Genomic DNA, 14878 nt, shown 5'->3' with positions numbered 1-14878 from the left:
GTAACCTTTCTCAAGTAGTTGAGTTATACTGAGAAGGTTCCTATCTATTTCAGGTACCAAGAGTATATTTGAAATGATTTTGGCACCTGTTGGAGTATAGATCAGCACATCTCCTCTTCCTTCAGCATTTATGAACTGACCATTTCCAATTTTCACCTTGGTTTTGTAGGTTTTGTCCAAGGTTTTGAAAATAGTTTCATCTGGTGACATGTGGTTTGTGCAACCACTGTCTAGTAGCTAGCCCTTTGAACCCTTCTTCTGATTTGCTGCACATGACATAGCAAAAACCTGTTCTTCTTGATCACTGCTCTCTTCAGCCACTCTAGCTTCTACCTTTTGTTGCTGAAATTAAATCTGCCTTGGTTTGCTTCTGTTCTTGCAAACCTTCTCAACATGGCCCTTTTTCTTGCAGTGTTGGCATACTGCATCTGGTCTAAACCAGCATCTATCTTCTGGATGACCAGCTCTTTTACAATGTCTGCAGAGTTGGTCACTGCTCCTAGCAGCATCAGGCTTAGGCCTGTTTTTCCAAAACTTTTTGCCTTTGTGAGCATTGATGCTCGAGGCTTCTTTTACTTTGGCTTGAAAAGCCCCTTCCTGGTGCTCCTCTTGTCTACTGGCTCTTCTTTGCTCTTGTGCATACAAGGCATTGATTAGCTCAGTTAAGGAGATAGTTGTCAAGTCCCTTGAGTCTTCGAGGGATGAAATTTTAGCTTCATACCTCTCTGGTAGAGTGGACATGACCTTCTCAACTATTCTAGCTTCACTGAATTACTCTCCAAAGAGCCTTATACTGTTTACAACAGCCATAATTCGATCTGAATACTGCTTGACTATTTCTTCCTATTTCATTTTGAGATTTTCAAAATCCCTTCCCAAATTGAGCAGCTGTTGTTGCCTTGTTCTCTCAGTCCCCTGAAATTCTTCTTTTAGCTTGTCCCAAGCCTCCTTTGGTGTTTCACAGGCCATGATCCTCATGAAGATCACATCTGTCACACAATTCTGTATGCATGACATGCCTTGTGCCTTTTTGTTCTTTCATCAGTGTGTTGCCTTATTTGAGCAACTGTTGGATTAGCTCGAAGAGGAGCTAGCTCAGCATCTGAGTTAACAACTTCCCATAGGTCGAATGCCTGCAGGTAAGTCCTCATCTTAACTGCCCAAATGTTGAAGCCCTCTCCATTGAAGACAGGTGGTGAAGCTAGTGAAAAACCTGATGATGCCATGGTTTTGATACTGAACTACAACAGGTCCTCTAAGAATATGGCTCTAGATACCAATTGTTGGAGCCGAGAGCAACAAACAGCAAGTTCAACAAGAAGCTTGTCGAGCAAGAATCGTGACTTGCAGAAGAAACAAAGCAGAAAAATAAAACAGATTTTGAAGCAAAGCTAAAATAGAGAGCATATGGATGAAAACTTGTTGAATTCATTCAAAAAACTGAAAATGGCATAAAGCCAATACATAAACAAGATTACAACTTGACAAAACAGTAGGTTGACCTAAACACAACCTACTACCACTAACAAGCTTAGTAACTTGAGCTAATTAACTTGTACAAATCAACAAAGCTGATTAATCAGCTCAATCACCATCAGTTTTACATCAAACATAAACCTAACATAGTTGAAACTAAGTTACATTACATTAACTTAAAAATACAAAATAAGTAAAAAACAGCTTGCTGGCTTGATGAACTAGCAGCTTCTGCATGTAGTGCCCTCGACAGTCTTGGTTGCTGCATGCTGACCATTGCTTCAACACATACTCTTGAATCTGCATTTCTTCGATAAAAAAAAGAAACAAACAAACGTCAAAGTAGACGCATTTAAGGATAAGATCTTGACCAACCTATTAAGTAATGTGGCTTGGTGTATGGGTTTTTTATCCAAATAATATAAATTGTAAATTATATTAACAGTCACTCAATTTTAATGTAGCTAATAAAATAGTCATTTTGATTTCAATTCAATCACTCAACTTTCAAAAAATAACAAATCAGTCACTAACGTTATCGAAAAGTGACAAATCAGTCACCCATTAACATTTTTTTACTGGCCTAACAGGACAGATGATGTGGCCAGTTAACTAACTGACATGGCTAGTTAACTTGCCACATTGAACAAGGTAAAGTTTCAATTCAGTCACTCAACTTTCAAAAATTAACAAATTAGTCACTAATGTTATTGAAAAGTGACAAATCTGTCACCTATTAACATCATTATCGAAAAGTTACAAATCAGTCACTCATTAACATTTTCAACTACAAACCTAATGGGGTAGGTGATGCAGCCAGTAAACTAACTGAAGTGACCAGATTGAAATGGGATTAAAGACAATTTTGGGTCAAACTATCAATACCTACAACCAAACTGGCGAGGAGAAAATCCTCCAAAGAAACATTCAAGTGATTCAAGAACCAAAATGACTTGGATTTGTCAAGATCTTCATGGGATATGATGATATAAACAAAATGGTCACCAATTAAGTTAAACAACACTAACTCCATTGCCAACATTATCAAGTTGCATAAAACAAAATCAGAAGTAAAACAAGAGGAACATCTAGACAAACCAAACAATTGATTGAACCCATGATTTCGAGAACAAAGGAAGCGGTTACTCCAAAAGGGCAATCAAATGTCGACAAATTAAATTCTAGTTTGGGTTAATGATTAGAAAGGTTCCAAAGTCGAAATTGTACTAGATATTTTAGCAAAGGAGGATGAGAGATGGATCAAAAGAAGAGTAGCAGAGATGGTTGGCAACGAAAGTTGTGGTCGAGGTGAGGTAAGCCCAATCCTTGGAAAGGGATTTGAATCAGGTCATTGACCTAAGGGGTAAACTAGAAAGGATATCGAAAAGGGTATTTTGGGGTAATGAAAATGAGGAAGCCATGGTTCTTAGCTTTCTTCCTGGACAAGAAGAATTCATTCAAGGGTTTTATTTGTTCTTCTTTTTAAACGTCTGGTTTTTGAAAGTTAGTAGGACTGAATTGTTATTTTTTGAAAGTTGAGTGACTATTTTCTCATTGCGATCAAAGTTGAGTGATTATTGGTGTAATTTACCATTATATATATTTTGGGTTCAAAATAACATGGTGGCCGGTTAAATTTCAAGTCACTTTTCTGTTACGTCTATAATGGAAAATGATTAGTAAGACTGATTTGTTATTTTTTAAAAGTTCAGTGACTAAATTGAAATCAGAGTGATTGCTTTGTTAGTTGCATCAAAGTTGAGTGACTGTTGGTGTAATTTACCCTAATATAAAATAATTAAATAAATATTGAAATGGGATAGAGATAGTAATATTTACAAATCTAGGTAGGAGTTATAGTAAAATATCGGTGCCGCCTAACCAATCGGCGGCACCTCTCTTCCCAGCCATCGGTCACATTAGGTTTTTTTTAAAAAAAAATTATGGGTGTCGCCTGGTCATTCGACGGCACCAAACTAAAATGTGATCATGACCTAAAATATTTAAGGACCTAATATATAAATTTACCATTTGATTGAAAAACTTTAAAGGTGCCTCCTGACAACAAACCAACTTCTATATGAAACAAACATCTTCATCTTCATCTACACATAATACATAAATAGCCAAATATCATGAACAAAATATACTACAACAGATCTCCACGCCAACATCTATTTGGTCACCATCAAAATCATCACTGTCTTCAGCAATATCTTTGGCGGCTTCTTCCAAAACTTCAACTGCTTCGCTAAGACCTTGAATGGCGTCTCCAGGTTCCTCTTCTTCGACACCATCTTCCTTCTGCTCATCACTTGTCTTAATTGCACGTTCAAATGCGATTAATGACCCAAACTCAATAACGACTATGATAACAATGATGAGAATCATAACCCACTGCATCTTCAACCCAATTACCCAATTTGGTGTACAAAGATTAAATGCAAAGTTAATCAATCATTTATATATTTTTAGAAGCTTTGGGATTCTTGGACTTATAAAAACCTTCGTATTTCACTATGAAACTACAGCGTAACTCTACATGCTAAGATTTATTTTTAATTTCAGACCATGATTATATTAATTTGTTTTACTTTAACCCACAAATTGGTATATAAACTACACAAGTTTTACATTTGGTACCTAATATTTTTTTTGTTATAAGTGATAACTAAACTATTTTTTTCTCAAATTGATGCCTCTATTAGTTAAATAGTTAAGTCTATTTTAAAAACCACTTAGCGCATAAATTGGTACTTAAACTATGCTTTTTTTTCTTATTTTGATATCTAAATTTTTTATCACAAATGTTGCTTAACCTACTTTTTTCCAAGTTATTATCTTTATTTTATTAGTACAACAGTTAGTCAAATTGTTAAGTCTTTTAAAAGAGAAATACTCAATTAAAAATTGTCGTGCGAAAAAAAGAAGATAAAAAGTATTATTCTCTTTATATAGATAGATACATTCTTTCTTTTTACAATAATTTTTTTCATTCCTCTCATCTTAACCTTCTTCTGTGAGCATTCTGGGTTTCATGATTTTGGTCAAGGTTTTCAAAACTAAACTGATTGTTGAACTGGTCAGGCCACTAATTCTAGGTTTGATTGATTCGTCTAGTTCAATCAAATAAAATATTAAAAATAAAAAAAATATTTAGAAAATAGAGAAAATCTGTTCAACCGCTTTTTAGCTCGATTACATTGATCTATATTGGTTTGTGGATCGGTTCAACCCCTAACCTAGACTCGTATCTTGATTGGTTCCCAGTCCGACTAACCGATCCAGTTCTATAAGTGTTGGTTTTGATTGATGAAAGAACTTTTACAATCCCATAAGGTCGAGCAAGCTGACCATGAAGTTCAAAAATTGGAATAATCACCAGCGTCTCGATTTTAAGAGGACAAATTCCGAACATCGTTGGGATTACCATACATTAAAAAGGAAAACAAAAGAACAAAAAAGAGAGCGAAATAATGTAAAAAAAGAAAATTAAATAATTAAAAATATATATTTTTTAAAATGTTTATATGATGTGGTGGTCTATATTTCTTGGAATTTCTTATCAGATATTACATTTTGGTATAAAATAAATAAAAATAATTTTGAAGTACCAATGAATTAAACGATTGTTTTTCCATAAATTTGTTGTCTTGTGTGAAATAATATATCCGTCTTGGTAAAACAAATATATAAGAACTAGAAATTGATTAAGATTAAAGACAAATGAAGGAACTGATTAATTTAATATGTTAGAAACAGACACATTTAATTAATTAAAAACTATTTTAATAGAACTTTCAAGGAAGTTTACACCAATTGAACCAGTTTTGATGTGCGGCTAACATCATCATTTAAAAGCCCCAACAAAAAGAAAGTTCTAAAAAATATAATAATAAAGTTCAAAACCATCTCATAAAATATAGGACCTCAAATTATATTTTAGTCACTTATGTTTGAAATGTTATGTTTTAGTGATCACTTACATTCTCGTGTTATTACGAAGTGGTCACTCTACCATTAAACTATGTTATCTCCTTAACAGCAGTCTTACATGGCAATTCAAATCGGTTTTAAATGCAAACTTAGATGTATAGTTACTGGGATGAAAATAGGTTTTGAATTAAATAATTTTAATTTGGACTGCCACGTAAGGCATCCAAGTTGGCATTTAAAATCTATTTTGACTGCCACGTAGAATCGCTGTTAGGAAATTAATGGGGCTTAACAGTGAGTAACCACTTCGTAACAAAACGATAATGTAAGTGACTAAAATATAATCTGAGGTAAACAAAAATGATTATTTTTGTAATTTACCCATATATATATATATATATATATATTCAGACCTAATTATAAAATAATTAGTGGATACTTTGTTTTTAGTCATTGACTGAATCAAAATTTTTTTTGTAAGTATTGCATCATATTCTTGATTTCTTCGTCGAGTTTTCCTTCTCTCCATATATTGTTATTGAATTAATCGAAAATTATTTTTACATATTGTTATTGAATTTCCACAAGACAAAATCATAAAATAAAAAAGTATAGAAATATTTAGTAATATCCGAATTACTATTTAATATTTAATAAATTATTTTTATTTAAACTTAACTATAAAATATAAATATAACATGTCCAAATAATCACAAGTATTACAAATAAATTGTCTAAGTAATTGATACCGTCTAGACTAAAGCCAACTAGTTGGACTAAAATTATCGTATATGATGGGACTCAAAAACCTATACATATATTATTAGTAAGTTTACGTTTTGGTCACTAAAATTCAAAAAGTTATAAAATGGTTACTAAATTATTAGAAAGTTTTTATTTAAATCACTAGACTGTTAAAATCGTTGTTGCATGGCCCTTTTTTGTTTGCATAGATTGCACTGATCAAAAGCTCTTATTCCCTTTTTCTTCTACAGTTCAATGTTTTTTTTTATGAAACAACTTTGAACGTCACAAATCTGCTAATAAAATTTAAAAGGTTTTCTTCCCAATCTCGACAAGAATCATCAAATCGACTTGGATTAAGGTATGTTCTTCTACTCGTTAATGGGTACTAATCTACCATGTCAATCATCGAATCGTCACTTGGAGCTCGTTAGTCAAACTTTAGAAAAAAAAAAACTTAACAACCTAGTAACTTAGAATTATCAAATAGTTCAATAGCTTAAATGAAAACTTACAAATAATTCAATGACCATTATAATTGGTCAACATGAGAGAGTATTATTTTGTGATAAATTTGACTACTAGTTGATATTTTATGATAATTCGACTTTAAATATAAAAAATTAAATTAAAAATAGTGTGAAATTTTACTTCCTCAAAATTTGATTTTCATTTTTGGGACTAATGAATTTAAGTAAATATAACTCAAATTAATATCATACTATAGATGTCGTTTTCTTTTTCTTAGAAAAGAAAAACATCGAAGAAAGCATAATTCGTTGAACATTTTACAAATGATTCTTGAAAAATGAAAATATGTGAATGAGATAAAATATGTTACTTTTAGCACTTATCAAATATCCCCACACTTACATGTTTGCTTGTCTTCAAGCAAAATTCTCAACTACATCTTCAAAGACAATGAAAAGTTTTGCGAATTGTAGAATGATAATTTTGGACACATACTTTTACAAATATAATTACCATCTTAATAATCTCAACTACATTGAGGAGGACCAAGACAATACAAGTATTAAATCTTCTTTGTTAGACTATCAATTATTAGGTAGTTTGTTAGCTTAACTGTTAAGTTAGTTGATCGATTAGTTAGTTAGATTGTAGTTACTAGTGGTTGTTTAGTGATAACAATAGTCACTATGAAGCTCAAGTTCTATAAATTATTAGTCTCAATCTCAAATTCTTATGTATGATCAATAAAAATTATTGATTCTTTCTCTCAAATATTTTACTTTCTTAGTAGCCAAACAAAATATTTTAGTTGTATTTTAATAAGGCAAATCACCATAGTTAAAGTAGAATAATTCTTTGGTTTTGTCATCTCATTGGTCCTATACCTCTTTCAACTATTGAGATTATTCGAGTCACACTGATGTGATTGAAATCCCACAATTCGACATATATCCCTTCATCGGGCTATCACCCTTCTCTTGTTGTGTCTTCTCGGACCAAATACGGACGGCCGCATTGTCTTCTACTTTATCAAGAAATCCCTTTTCCATGACAAGCTCTCTATTTAGCAACTAAACGTGAATCAACACACTTTTCTATGATGAAAATGCAATGCAATCACAACCAAAGCAAAACGAAACAAGTCAGTACATTTCATACAAAGCTAGAATTTAAAGCAAGCCAGAAATAATACATAGAGCACCTATTCAGGAAACCACTAGAGATTCGGTATGGCTCTATCTAGGGTAAGTTCTTAGGGCTTATTATATGTGGTTCGGTTCTAAAGTAAAGGTATCTGAATCAACAGATTCATCGATCCTCACTCATTATAGGCTCATACGGACCAAGTTCAGTTCAGGGGAATACATTTCCCTATGGCTATACGGAGATGAAGACCTCACGAAGTCATAGGTACAGATGTATCCCAAAAGCGATCCACTATCCTATACGGAGGTGAAAACCTCACGAAGGAATAGCTTCTCACTCCCACTTAAGAAGGGCAAAATTGAACAATTATGCAATGCGATATACATAAATATACCAAGAGACTCAAACCAATAAAGCAAACATATCATTATGTAACAAAATGATGAAGACTTGATTTACCACAAAAATAAAGGATGAAATGCAATGAAGGGATCATAAATTTAAACCAAATTATCAATTTTCGGCAAAAATACCAACAGTAATCAACTCGCGGCTTGACTCTCTTATTTTGTCCCCAGTGGAGTTGCCAAGTTGTCGAAACCTTTTTGATCGACCTTTTTTTATTTTATAAGGAACTAAAATGGAGTCGCCACCAATTCTTTTTATGAGGTGTGATCGGATCACCTCTTAATTTGATCGTTTTAATAAAAAGTTTAATTTACTAAAACAACGATTTTTGGTCTACAAAATTCATGAAATGGGTTCGGGAGGCGATTACGCACTGGGAAGGATTAGCACCCTCGTGACGGCCAAAATTGGTACCTAGTTGATTAATTGATGTCTTTAGTGTAGAAAATTAAAAATTTGAAGAGAATTTAAAATACGATCCCTTATTAAGACATTACTTAACTAAATTAACTTTCATAAAAAGGGTTTATTTCAAGTTAATCGAGAAGAAAGGATCATGTCCCGTAAGTTAGGACACAATGCTTTAGATCCTCGAGAACAAGAATGAACGCCATTTGATCATCACTTAAATCTCGTTTTTTTATTTATAATTAAAGTAAATATTTGACTATCTCGGTTTTAGAAGGAAGTCATATTCCGTAAGTTAAGAATACGACTTTTGTAATTCCAAAATAATGAACATAACCTTGATTTGAAATATTTTCCTTTTTTGTGCCTCGTGCAAGAACGAATATAATACTTAAAGCAATGTATATTTAGCTTATTTGGCCATAGTATAGAAACAAGTAAGTGTATTTGAACACGGTTCATGACATAATTGTAGCCATAATAAAATCAAATGGAAGTATATAAAAAATAGAATGATGGTTTACGGAAAATAAAAATGTCGTGCTAGTAAATGACAATGCAACATCAATTTGTAGTAATAATGGCATGATAATAATGCGCATGATAAAATATGAAAGTATAATAATATTAACAACAATAACAAGAACAATAAATGTGCAAGTAAAAACGTAAATAATCTAATTTTGAAAGTATAAAAAGGGTAATACATAAATAAGTAAATAATTAAATAATGAAATAATAACGATAATAAAGGCAAAAGATAAAAGATAAAAAAAATTAAAAACACACAATAAAAAGGAAATACGAAAACAAATCAATTTTAAATATTTAAAAAGTAAAGGAAATAATAAGTAAATAAATAAATAAAATAAATAATACATAAAAAATATTAAAAAAATCTAGACAGGGTCGAAATTAAATAAATAAGGATTAAATCGACATTGAAATGAAATTAAGAGTCTAAATTATGATAAAATAAGTGCATAAATATAAGGACTAAGTCGAAACTTAAGTAGAATTTTAGGGGGCAAATCAGGATAAAAATAAAATAAAGGATATATTGTAACACGCGAAAAAGAGGAGGGACCAAATGGGAAAATACCCCCTATCCTTATGCGCACCGCTTCTCAGAAGAACCAAAATATAAGAACTTAAAATTAAACGGTATAAATTAAAAAGAAATAGGACTACACTGAAAAAGGCCATAAAAGCGGAATGACCAAACGCGCAAATAGACCCCCTCAAAAAAAGCGGATCTTAGGATCGGGTCAGGTCGGACTTCAGGTCGGCCTTGAAACGATGTCATTTTGGGAGTGACATTTTGGGCTTCTGAGGTCACTCCCAAAACGGCGTCATTTTGGAGGCCTATAAAAACTAAAAATTTTAGAAAAAAAAAATCATTTCCTCTCTGCCTTAAAAAAAAATCCTCTCTTCTTTCCCTTTTCTTTGAAATAGCCCCTAGGTCCAGCCAAGGAGCCATCGAGCTCTGCCATGATGGCACGGTCACCCATGACGGCTCCCCACCCACGGTGGCCAAAAAGTATAAAAACCCTTTTTGGTCATTTCGCTTCTCGAGCTCGAGTGCTGGACCGATATTTCCAAAAACCCACCGAATCGCCTATCTATTTCAACTATGTGAAGAAGACTAAGTGCTTTAACTAATCACCGTAACATATTTTCTCTCCTCTCTGTTTACTTTTCCCTTATCTCCTATCTATTTCAAGCCTCCTTTTGCATCAATTCATAAGACACTTACGTTGTGAAGGAGCTCAACAATCCTACAAAGTATCACTTCAGTATTATTTATTTAAAAACCAAAACAACTTTTATTTTTCAAATACATATTTATGTACAAATACAATACACATATCGAGATACTAATATATATGAAAGGCAAAATATATACGATGCTACAAATGTAAGATAATGAAAGGAAATGTTTCCAATATTAAACGACATTAAAACGGTTATAGTAACAACATCCAATGACCTACTTTCCTCATCATTAGAGTTCTCACAATTATCAACCTCGCTTGATGTTTCAAGAGGAACTTGATGAAATGGCTTTGGAGGCATCTCAAAGAGTTCAACGTTAGATTCAAGCATTTTCAACACTTTATTCATCGAAGGACGATCGAAGGCAATAATTGTATACACCAAAAGGTCATATTATCATCTTCCTTATCATTACTTTTCATCATCGAAATATCTCCCAACTCCATGTCCTCTCCTTGATCTAACCGGTCATAAATCCAAGATGGAAAATATATTTGGCTAGTGTGGTTGGCAAATGCATTCAAATTCTTTCTCCTTCCTACCATTTCTAGCACCAACATTCCAAAACTATAAACATCACTTTATATGAAATGCCTCCAAGATTTTTGTAAACCAATTCAGAGCAATATACCCTATTGTTCCTCGTCTTTGCGATGAGAGAGACAATGTTATCATCTCATCGAGTACAACTTAGCAAGACCAAAATCTGAAACTTTTGGGTTAAAGTTCTCGTCCAAAAGAATGTTGTGTGGCTTGATATCAAAATGTAAAATTTGCATGTCACATCCTTGATGCAAGTAGTCGATTCCTTGAGCAACCCCAAGCACAATATCAAATAGTTTTTTCCAACCTAAAGTGTTCCTTTTTTCTTCAGAAAATATGATTTTATCTAACGATCCATTTGACATGAAATCATACACAAGAGCTTGTTTTGATCCCTCCACACAAAATCCAATAAGTTTGGTCACATTAGCATGATGAATTCTTCCAATAGAAGCAACTTCATTTATGAAATCTTGGCCTTTTCCCTTTGATGTGCACAACAATTTTATTGCCACATGATGTCCACTACGAAGCTTTCCTTTAAACACCGAACCATAACCCCCTTCACCTAATTTATCTTTAAAATTTTGAGTCATTTTTTTAACTTGTTTGAAAGAGTATCTAATTGGAGCTAGATGATGGCTTTGAAGGAACTCTTCAATCTTATCATCCATGGATAAATGTCTTCTTCTCCATTTGTAGATTACAAGCACAAGCAAACAAGGTATCCCAATGAAGAGCCTCAGTATGATGACACCTGTCAAGAAAAACATATTGGAAAACATTGGTACTTTGTGAAATCAACGTATTATCTACATTCTCAAAATAAATTTTATTTTGGCAGAGGAAAATCTAAAGTTGCATTTAGTTTAAAAAAATGTGTTATTTTTATTTTCTTTTTTTGAGAAAATGAAAAATATTGAACTTTGAAATTTTGAAAATAAAAGTAAAAATATGTAAAACTTAAAAAAAATAATATTTTTATTGTTTTTACTTAAAAATATTTTGTAAAATTAAAAATATGAGAACAAGGGATTTTAATTTTTTAGCCAAGGGTTTTCTAATCTTAAATGTGTATCGTGATTTGAACTCATAGAAATATACATTTTTTATTTTATTTATGTTAGAAAAAATTACTAAACGTATTTTCATGTTTTTATTATTAAAATATTTATTTTATTTACCAAATATATTTTTCAATTAAAATATTTTTTCTGAATATGAAAATGAAAATAAAAATAATTTTAAAACGGAACAAAGTCTAATGTTCGGTATATGTAAAAGTGAGACCGTATGCATACCTATTCCATAAGTACTCCAAAAGCCAATAATATCAATTAGCCATCTGCAGTATCCAGTAGAGTAAGTCAAATTTTATTAACATGTATTTCATATTAAAATCACAAATTTTAAGAATTTTTATGTTATATAATGTTATCTTATGAAAAGATATATACATTCAAAGACTTTATTCATTAGTCATTTTAAATGTTTCAAAGTCGTTACATTTTAGTTATTTTATTTTATTTTTTCTCCTATTTATTTAACGATTTACTTTATGATGTATACGTGGTATAATTTTGAAAAAATAAAGATTTATTTATTTAGTAACGCACTTTTATTTTTACTCCTCTGAATGTAATTATTTTTTCAGTTTTATCCATTATTCATTTCTATTCTTCTTCTTTATTTATTTCAAGTTTTTTTATATATTTAATATGAATACTTTTTTATTTTTATTTCAGCGGAAATGCATAAGACTAGTTTTATTAGAGAAGTATATCTTAGTGTCTTATTAACTTATCACACAAACTCTCTGTAATTTTTATATTTTAGTGTAAACTGCAGAGGAAAAACAAACAAATTAAACAAAAACTCAAAAATAGAGGGAAAAGAAAGCAGATGCAGTTGGTCTGAGCCAAAAAATTCAATGCTCATCTATTTTTTACTTTCACTTTGGAGATTGGATTGGATTAAGGTGTTTTTGTCACTATACTTTTCTATAGATCTACCCTTTTCGGATTTTAGTTATATATTTTACTTTAGCTGAGAAAATAAGAAAGTTGACCTAAGGGTATGTAACTTAAATACTAGTAGAAACTTACAGAGGAAATCTGCTGTAGCCCTGCCAGTACTCCCATGAAAGGTAAAAACCCTCATATAGCTTGTTGTAGATAGTCAACGTAGACATGCCTGATATATTCTTAACCATAATTGGAACCACCGCTTCCACTGTGCAAGCTTGATTGAGATTTAGCACTGTATTTTCATCTAAAAAATAGAAAAAAGAAGTTGGAGGGGAAGAGGTATTGGATTTGGTGGTACAACGAGAGGTGTCGATATATTGAGATGATCTTATAGGTTTCGTGCAATTCACAACATACATAATGCTAGCCTCTGACTCTCTACTATAATAATAATAAGAAGTATAATAATGATAAGATGCAAAATAATAATGAGAAGAAAAAATGGAATACAATTGTCCATCTAAATACTTAAAATATATGGAACTAAGAGGAAGGGAGTTGCAATCATCCTTGTCCAGATTTGAATCCATCACTCGGATTGTTTTATTTTTGTAAAAAATATTTTGGACAGAGAATTTCCCTTCTCTCAAAACCAAAGTGGTGTAGTTGTTATTCTCACACTCAAGTTCCAGGTCATGGCAACCACACTGGGGAGGTTGGTTTTTTAATCGGAATGGATAACTGATATTCAAATTCCCACAAAAAGTAGAGCCGCAATCTTGGTTAATAAGATGCCTAGCAAGAGAAGCACAAGGGAATAGAATAAGAAATAGAGAAAAAGTGGGCATTAGGTGACTAAACAATGGGAGTTTTGCTTTTAAATGTGACATGCTAATAATTTGGTAGAGAAGAAGAGCAACAATGAAGCTTCTAACTAAATCAGGGATATATGTAGAGAATATCTCAAGATGAGAAGAAGCATTAATGAGGACAGAAGACTTTGACAGAATTTTAACTGAGAATAGAAACAGGGTTATGGCGCCATGTGGAGTGGGAAGCAAAAGCCCAGACTTTTCATTAAAGACAATGACAGACAACCAACACAATGCAAGTCATCTCCTTTCCTCCTAATTTATTTTGTAAGTCAAGTTTTCTTTTTTGAAAAGTAAACAGTTTAGTACTCATTTTCCATTTCCTACTTTATTTACATAAATGAGCTACTTTTTTCATTATTTACCGGAATGGGCTGAAAACATTATAACACGTTCACATAGGAGCATTTTAAGGAGAAATCCATAAAAACGCATCATTGAGGAAGCGTTTTGCCATGTCAGCACAAAACGCACTGACGTGGCAAAATATTAAAATTTAAATCTTAAACCCTAAATTCTAAACACTAAACCCTAAAACCCTAAACCCATAAACCATAGGCACTAAACATGCAAATAGCCCTAATCCTAAAAAAACACGGGCTAAAACGAGTCCCTGAGGGAGCCTTTTGACACGTCAGCAAAGTGCGTCCACGTAAGAGCGTTTTGTGCTGACATGGCAAAACGCTCCTTCAGTGACGCGTTTTTTTAGAATTTTTCCTTAAAACGCTCTTATGTGGATACGTTTTAGTGTTTTCGGCCCATTCCGATAAATAAATAAAAAAAGTGGCCCATTTTCATAAATAAAGTAGGAAATGGGCATTTATTGGTAAAATAGTCAATTTAGTATTAGTAAATGTGCCTGACAAACAAAACACAAAAGTCCAAAGACAAAATCCAGGAGAAAAACCCAACACGAAATTATTTGCTTCAGCAGATATAATCTATTCATATAAGGATATTTATCTTATTTATTTAGTTCCAATCAATTTGATTTAATTTTAATCAAATTGTTTTGTTAGCTGCAAATTTTGTGAATATTTCCAAAATCTGACCCTACTAAATGCTTATAAAAGGCTATTTATTTCAAATTTTCAAAAATATGAGGATTAAGACTGATCAATTTGGAGAACA

The 14878-nt window shown here is 32.1% G+C and overlaps 1 protein-coding gene across 1 annotated transcript; it reads right to left on the bottom strand.

Annotated features, from left to right (window-relative positions):
- Positions 1–1241: 1241 nt before the first annotated feature.
- Positions 1242–13752, bottom strand: LOC105786649 (LEAF RUST 10 DISEASE-RESISTANCE LOCUS RECEPTOR-LIKE PROTEIN KINASE-like 2.3). Its single transcript, XM_052628534.1, is given in 10 exon segments — positions 1242–1343; positions 1679–1776; positions 3633–3842; positions 10584–10727; positions 10730–10945; positions 10948–10986; positions 10989–11048; positions 11051–11665; positions 12210–12253; positions 13014–13752. Coding segments are annotated over 10 exon segments (2238 nt in total). The 5' UTR covers positions 13724–13752.
- Positions 13753–14878: the final 1126 nt, after the last annotated feature.

Source organism: Gossypium raimondii, chromosome 1 (genome assembly GCF_025698545.1).
Source record: "Gossypium raimondii isolate GPD5lz chromosome 1, ASM2569854v1, whole genome shotgun sequence".
NCBI lineage: Eukaryota > Viridiplantae > Streptophyta > Magnoliopsida > Malvales > Malvaceae > Gossypium > Gossypium raimondii.
The sequence above is the reverse complement of the archived record's forward strand: the minus strand, read 5'-3'. Positions and strand labels throughout refer to the sequence as shown.